Raw genomic sequence first — 8,579 nt, 5'->3', positions numbered from 1 at the left:
TTCCAGGATTCTCCACATGCCTTTCAAATGTCCTACATTCTGACATTCTGGTCCACATTCCAGGATTCCCCACATGCCTTTCAAGTGTATGTCCTACATTCTGGACCACTTTCCTACGAAGTGAAAATTCCAGGAAACCCTGGCGACATTGTGGAAATTGAACAGATTCACAACTGAGCAGACACATGCTGATTCATATTCCTGTTCATGCCCGGCCCGAGGCTAATTGCCAGTTACAAGCATAAAAGAAGAGCAGTATATATAAAATAACTAAAATCTACAAATGAAAGGTATTTGTCTAAAATTATAGCTATGTCTAAAACTATGTCTGAAGGGTTTGACTTCTCTCTTGTAAAGACTTGTAAACTGAAGAAAGTCAGAGTCTTTCTCAGCATTTCCCCCAACATGTTCAGGGTCACAATGTTGATTCGGAATGCCACAAAGAGGAGTATCCATTGTGATCTAATACCGGTATGTCTTTAAGTTTAACACGTTGCAGTAAAGTTAGTCTACGGGTATTTGTTGGAAGGCTTTGCTGTAAGAGGAGAGCATCCATTTGAAGGGAGTGTGAGGTTGTGCCCATTTGGACCAAGCATCTACCTAATTCTGCTCTACATACAGGCGACATTGCTACTATTTCTAAATAGATAAAATAAGAATTCTAGGAATTGTACAGGCATTTTTGTCCACAGGCAAGCGGAATGTCCACAGGCATGCGGAATGTCCACAGGCATTTCTCTGACCCACATCTATGCCCGCATTCCTGGAACCCTGAAGACCTGCCTGCCCCAGATGGTCATACTTTCTGTGACCCCGGGGCTCGTTCACTATGCACTCAGGGGAGGAGTGTACTGTATCTGTCTAGAAAAAAATCATGAAATGATGGCAGTGCCATGCAAACAATAACCCTAACAGCAACCACCGTCGCCATGGCAATGTATGTTTTCATTGCCAGTCTTGTTTGTGCCTGTCTCTTTTAAAAGCTGTCAATGTGTTAAATTATTGCTCAGGTAAACATTGTGTTGGAATAAAGTTACACATTTTACCATGTCATAATCAAAGCTTATGCAGAGATGAGACACTGATAATGGTCTCTATTTTAATGAGGAAGAATACAATATCAAGGGCCGTCCTTAGTCTTCTTCATACTGAGGTAGCCTTTGGTGCATGAGAGGGTTAGACAGCAGAGAGAAGGTTAAGAGAATAATTCCCTCATAGGTTAAACCTTTTAATTGTTTACAGGATTTGACCACAGGTATGGCATTGACTGGTAGATTCCAGCATACGAAGTTGATCTAAGTTAATCTAAGTGTATAAGGTAGATGAACCCTAACTGTCTGTTGAAACTTAACCTTGACTGATACGACCTTGTGTTCCAGGCTACCCTGAGCACATGCTGTTTGGTGAGTTCCGCCGCAGGTTTGAGGTGCTGGCTCCCGCAGGCGACAGGCCGAATGAACCTGTTCTGGATGAGAGAAAGGTGAGAGATTACTCGCTGCAACACAGATGTGAATGTTATTAGAAGTTGGCTAATGTATACACACTGATACCAGACTCTTCCATGTATATCACTATAAGTATACCTATAACTACATGGTCTGGTCTGTACCTATGTAAGAGCATAAATGTACTATAATAAAGGTCTTTCATTAATTAACTTGTCAGAGTAGAATGAAACGTATGGATATGTAGGGTTTCAATATCACAGGAGTATTGACAGCTTGCAATACCTGTAAAGGCCACAAGATGGCACTGTCTCAAAAGAGAAAGGAAAAGGGAAAAATGGCATTCCTTTTTATTACTGCAATGCTTAAAAGTCATTACAGTTGATATAAATACTATACGTAGTCTATACTTAAATGTTGTACAGAATTGGTTTGAAACATACTATGCTTCCCTTGAAATGCAATAATCCTGAAATCCACTAGATGGCACTCTTTACTCATCGTTCTTTCCCTTCCAGGCTGCAGAAGATCTCCTGTCACATCTGGACCTGGAGAAGACATCTTACAGGATGGGACTCTCACAGGTGGGTACAGGGCTTCTTCTGACAATACTAAAACAATACACAAGGAACACTCCTTACACAGGTTTCAATGTTAGTCAAGAACAGGTTTTGATAAAAGCTAGTTATGTTTTAAGTTAAAAGTACAGCAGTTAAGCTCTTTTCCCTGGTGATTGATTTCTTTTCCAATAGGTTGATCTATATGATATATTTGGATGCTTTGTCTCCTTTAGCACTGATCCCCTTGTTGTCTGTTGTTTTTTTAAAAGCATATTTTCTCAGTCATTCTGACACTCCTATAATCTCTAGTTGCCAGGATAATTGAGTCAAATTCAGCTGTTTGAACCAAGGAGGACCTCCAGTTGCTATTTTCTCTGCCAGAAAAAGATAAACAACGATTGTCACGAATTCCTCCCGTGCCCGCACACGGCGCGCAAACACACTTCACGCTGCGTACATACCAAACACGCAAACTGGTCTCCTGCCGATGTACCAAACTTGTCCATCTCACCTTTGTTGTCCAATCCCAAAGTTTGTTTCATCAGGCGCTGTTATTTTTCAACTCCCCACAGACTTAATTATAGTCAGGTATTCTCCAGTTGGGGTGAAGGTTGAACCAGTTTAGTTTCTCCTAACTACGTGCAAACTTGTCTGTAACGCTCGCTGTTGTTTGAAGCGGAACTTATTTTTCCACCAAGCTCCAAGTGTTTGTGATGTTCATATTCAACGCTGCCTCCATGTTGGATTAGTTGGGTTGTCAGGGCGTTGTCATAGCTGCACTCTAGTGTTTTTGTCAGAGTTGCACCGTGTCCTGAAGTATATATGGCCCACAACTATGTTGCCTGCTATAAGCTTAAAGCAAGAACATTTAAGGGTATGTACGTGGTGTTCAATGGTTTTGTGTGATTGTTTAGCCAGTGGTCAAAGTGTAGACTTAGTGTTACATAATATTTGCTTGCCATTGCTCTATGGTGTATTGAAACTTGAAGTAGAATTTTTGGCAAGCCAGTCATACCATGGTTTGTTCAAGGTCATAGATCAATTTTCACCTCTACTGTAAGTTAAAGAAAAACATGTAACTTTATTGGGATCTCTGTTGGAACCCCTTAATTTCCTGTCCATATTATTGAGTTACATTCTGTTAGAACCTTACTGGACCTATAGTTCTTTATTTTTGGCACTGTTGAATGAAAAGCGATACTGAAAACAAAGCTGATGCTAAATGACATTAGACGCAAAATCTGTCAATGCCAGACCTCACCTATAACTAACAAACAGAAACAGGTGGAAAAGAGCAGAAAAGAGGCAAGCTTATGAGGAAATGTGGGTCTGCGTGACACAGTCAAACAACAAATGTGAGCACCTGTTGTCCATGGAGATTTCCTGCCCTGGAATTTTCATCTCTTCCACAACATTCCCACCTTTATCACAGTGGAACAATCCTGTGAAGTCTGCAGAGTTCTTCATCACCTTAAAAGCTATTATCTCCTTGATGTTTGATGTAGTCCTCCTGTTGTACCTGTAGCTGTGAGCTTTGGTGGCAGTAAATAAGGCCAGAAGTTGTTTGCCATCTAATTTGACAAAATCTTGGTGCATCTGTTACCTGGTATTTACCAATACCTATGTGTGTCCATCGTCACAAGTCTCACAAAAATTGCACTGACAGTTGGGTTTAAATAGACTTTGAGGAAAAACTCCTTCTTTCACACGTTCACACTTTGACTCAGAGAGTTCTCTGAAGGCAGCCGCTGCTAAAGAAGTGGTCTGGAACACAAGCCAAGGTTATGACAAGTTGCTGCACAACAGTTACAGGCTGGATAAAAATGTGGCTGTGCAAAATCAGTGTGAAGCTGCTGAGGCAATGGCTGGCAGAAAAGAAGAATAACACTGAATTTGGCACAAAACACTAGTCCTGAACTACACTGTACAATATAATGGACCATGTTTCATACATGATACAGAATAATAAGGAGTGTTTCAGTGATGGATCTGTGGAATGAAATGGGTGGAAAACATTAAGATTTTGGCCCATTTGAACTTGAAATCTTCCCCAATCATGTTGTCTTGTTGTACACCATAGAAAGTGTGATAAGTTTCTTCCACATTGGATTTCCCTTGTCTGAAATGCCAGCCTTCCCAGAGGAGGCGGACACGCGACCTTGATGTTTGACCTTGGTTGTGTTCCAGTAGTCCTGGCATCTCCCTGCCTGTCACCCAAGGATGGAGCATACAGGATGAACAGGTGTTATATCTGCTGTAGGACATTTTGTTTTGTAGAATTCCTGTAAATCCCAGAGTGTATTTTGAACAGTTGGTATTCTTGTTCACACAGGTTATGCTGTCATGACAATGACAGTACTAGTCTACTGCTTCCCTGTGTAGATGCCACAACTGCAGAGTTGAATACTGAACCTGTTTGTATCTCAGATGATTTGCCATGATGTTGTCCAGTAGCACCTTGCACTAGTGATATCAGTAATATATGTTACTCCTTGAACATTTCCTCTTGAATATGAAGGATTCTTCATACTGCTTTTTTTGAGTCAACAGTCACTGTCTATACAGCATGTACATGAATGCACCTAACATCAAGCCTGTCCTGGATCTGCCACTTAATAATTCTGTCTTATCAGAAACTTCAGGAAATTTGCCAGACTCTTCCTTCCTCCATGACCCGATTTCTTCAAGTATTGCTTCTGACACTTGTGTTCTTGATAAACGACCCATGTATCACAAGAGATGATATCAGTGGAGACAGTAGCTTCCTTGCTTGTCATCTTGGTGATGATATAGGACCTCTCATTTTGTGTAGTTGGTTTTGAAGCACCTTGCTGACTCCTCTCAGTATGGTGCTGATTTGCTGATAAAGGATCGGCAGGAAGTGCATGGGGATGACCGTGAACTTGAAAGACCAACTGTGGAGACTACAGGAAGCTGGGATGAAAGGAAAAGCTTTCTTGTCAAAGCTGCAAGCAGAAACGATTTCTCACGAGTTCAAGTGCTCTACTTTTACGACCATTTTGTGGTTTGGCAAGGCCATGTTGTCTTCAGAGATTAGTCGTAGTCTACAAGCAAAACATAAAATTGTCCTTCAAAGTCAAACTGCAGTAATTGTTACGAAACATCGCACAATGCTTTTGTTACTCTTCTAAAGTTTTAGGGGGTGTATCTTGTAAATGTAACCATCTTGTTTGGCAGCTGTTCCCCCAGGCCCAGTGTCTCCAGGGCTATCTCTCCAAGCATCTGTCATCCCCCTTACCCAGCAGATAATTGATTAGGAGGTGGGCACACCATGGGTCCCACATGGGGCTCAACCCATGGGCCTGCCAGGCTCTAAAATGCTGGCCACCACAGGATGCGAAATGGAGAAGCAAGGTTGAGTCAATTTTATGTACCAATAAAAAATCCCATTTTCATCAAGTGATCCCAGTTATTTGCTTGATGCCTTTCTACAAGGCAATAAGCTATAAACAGTAGTAACAGGAGATGGAAAAGTGCAGAAGAATTACATTTTGAAGTGTGTGGGCCAGCTGATGACATGTGTCTCCCTGCACAGCTTGGCTTTTAGCACAGGCCATGTGACATAATTGGGACCAGTTGTGGGGAAATTGTATCAGTCAGTGGGTGCAAGATTTGAACTCAGACTGGTGGTGTCACAGTGTTACTGCACATCTTCTCAGACTCAGTGTTGGTCTGGAACTTTCCTGATCCCTGCTGTTGCCAAGGATATGTTCTCAAGGATTTATGGACTCTGGGATTTCTTGGTGAAATCCTTTGTTCGCGGGGCAAGTCATAGCCTGTGAAACTGCCAGCTTTGAGAGATGCAACTGTCCTGATCGACTCCTGAACTTTCTGCCTTCTTGGATATCCTGAAAAGATTTGCAGAAGAAGAAAGGATTGACTTGTATGGAAAGAGCAGAGGTAGCCATGGTATAGAGAGATTACATATATAGGGGTGAACAGAATGGGAGCCAACTTAAAACCTGTCCAACAGCCAGCTTAGGATGACCAGAGGATTGTTTACTTTTTCTTCAACTGGATGTTATTGTTACATGTGGGTTTGTTACCCTTTGATTCATCAATTTTGCCTTGTTGATTTTCAATCAAAGGATGTGTTTGGACTGCTTGTGAGCAGTGGGCATAAACCTTCACTTGTAAAGGAAATATCTACCCACGGTGCGTCATCCAGGAAGTGAACTTCCAGTGTTTGGCAGTTAATAATTGGATTAATTCCCTGTTCTGCTCTTATCAGAGGTAGAGGATAAACTGCATACATAAACTGGAAGATTATTCCATGTCAGGCTCGTAAGAATAAGACTGTACAAAGCTGTCTAAAGCTTGGATGTTATTGCTGAATTTATCTTCTGCTTTTCAACACCAAAGAACATCGTAGAAGTCTGCCAGAAACCAGTTTTGACGTGATTATAACAGTTCCAATATGGCCTTTTTTGGCACATGTACAGTTTGTTCACCCTTGAGCTAGATTTCCAGATGTACAGAGACTCTGCAGAGGTTTAAAAGTCACCTGCAACAGCTGGCACCTAGATCTGACATCTGTACAGCTACAGAAGGAATATTCTTGGATAAATATCACCAGGAGGCATCTTTAACTAAAAGTTCACTGGGAGAAGGAAAGCTCTGTGGATTTTTGGGATCAGTGACACCACGTGTGCCCCTCCCACACATGTTCTGAACCAAACTGTGAACAGCAGGAAGACTTCATCAGAACGTAGCCTGTAGCAGTGCTGACTGGGATTACGGCGGTCTCCAGTCGGAATGCCTGTGAGTCCGGTGGGAAGTGGTGTACAAGGCAGCCCTAGTGCCAGCCCCTGGCTGGGGGAAGAACAGGGAAGGAACATGGAGAGTGTGTTCTACATCACGGCTCTGTCACCGACACCCAGGGCCAGTCCTCAGGCCCGCAGTCTGTCCCTGCACAGGGTAAGGGTACATGGACATGTTGTGGTACCTGTATGTACATGTTTACACAGGGTTTGTCATTTCTGTTGATCTAATGTGCCCATTTGAACCTGCTATGTAGAAAAAGCTTTGCATGTGTTGCAGGATACATGTACATTTAACTGAAGATGTCTTTTTGTGTGTTTTCACTACCTATGAGGTTAAACTCACTTCTCGTAATATTGTATAAAGTGGTTGTACTTAACTGTAAGTGAAAGAATTGAGGGATGGCTGAGATACATTTCCACTGAAACCGAGTTCTATTTCATTTGCTTGTAAAAAAGGAAGCAATATAATACAATACAATTTTCAGCCATTTTCCTGTTTCCTGTATAAAATATTTCAGTGGAATCTAAAATACCCTGTGCCTCCATGGAAAAGTATTACCTTTTGCTGGAAATAATTAGTTTGTTATGTGACCCATTAAGCTGTAATAAAAAAACTAATTGAAGCTACCATTATCAGTCATATCTAGGTAATAGGCTGAAAGGTTTTTTATTTGTCACTGCTTCCAGCACAACATATGACCTTGGTTAGGTGTGCATGTTGCCAATTATATCATTTAGAAGGTCACAGATGGTAGCATGAATGTCATGTACCAGCAGCCTGCATACATGTATACACAGAGGATACAAACTTTAGTATAGTACTGTAATCTCCAAGCAGAGGTTGATGGGGGAAGATCGTTACCTTTTTATATGTGGCCCCTTTTTTTTTGCTGCTACGTCGCGCGTGGACCCTCTCTGGTCAATGGATAATTTGATACTGTCTTTTTGTCATCCTAGGATCTGCTTGGAGATTAACTTAAACATAAACGGTAAAGATATGCAACTATTAAACTATGGTAACTTCTCAGATAAATGACTTCTGTAGATGGTTCTCTGGACTTCTTGGTCTTTATAATAGCAGGGATTGCTTTGTACTACTACAAGTAGTTTATCTACAGATTGGTTTGACTGTTACAAAACACAGATGGGTTTTGCTTTTAAATATTTAGATCATTTTGTCACATGTACTGCTTGTTTATTTTCCTGTTTTATTTGGCAAAGATAAGGCTGAATTGAAACAATTCTGTTGAAACATGTTTCATTTAGAATGTTGCAGTTCTAACATTTATTGGCACTGATTCCTTTGAAACAAGCAATTGCAGTTGGTCTAGCCCCAATTAGAATTCTGATACGGTGGTACTTTCTTTCTGTACTTAATGACCTGTGCAGTGTTATCACTCAGTACTAAATGATTAGAAATTCAAAACTAATCAGAATCTGATATGCATACTGACAGGAGCTTAGTAACCAAATGGCTAAGGTCAGCTTTAGATTTAGGTGTGTAAGTGACCCACCTGGAAAAATTGTACTTATTTCGTACTAATTTTTATATTTAATCACCTGAAAAATGCACATTTCATCTTTAGTTAAAGCTGTAAGTGTTTTCCTTCTTAATGCGATATGCTGGTGATGATTTGATACCAGCAACTAAGCAGATTGTATAGCTATTCCTCTTTCGGCAGTCCACTGTACAATGTTCACACTCATACCTAGATATGATGTCAACAAGCAGAAAGTCCTCCCAGGTTCTCCCAGGTGTTTGCAGATGTTGACAAAGATCCTCTCAAGGG

The 8,579-nt window shown here is 41.1% G+C and overlaps 1 protein-coding gene across 1 annotated transcript in view; it reads left to right on the top strand.

The window, feature by feature from the left end:
* The window catches only part of LOC109464033 (unconventional myosin-XVIIIa-like), a 114,969-nt gene that overhangs the window by 74,172 nt on the left and 32,218 nt on the right, over window positions 1-8,579 (top strand). The window contains exons 17-18 of the mRNA XM_019760955.1: window positions 1,380-1,480; window positions 1,964-2,029. Of these exons, the coding sequence (XP_019616514.1) occupies window positions 1,380-1,480; window positions 1,964-2,029 (167 nt within the window). The remainder of the gene's footprint in view (window positions 1-1,379; window positions 1,481-1,963; window positions 2,030-8,579) is intronic.

This window comes from Branchiostoma belcheri, unplaced genomic scaffold, assembly GCF_001625305.1.
Source record: "Branchiostoma belcheri isolate BF01 breed outbred unplaced genomic scaffold, Haploidv18h27 scaffold1, whole genome shotgun sequence".
NCBI classification, from domain to species: Eukaryota; Metazoa; Chordata; class Leptocardii; order Amphioxiformes; family Branchiostomatidae; genus Branchiostoma; species Branchiostoma belcheri.
The sequence above is the reverse complement of the archived record's forward strand: the minus strand, read 5'-3'. Positions and strand labels throughout refer to the sequence as shown.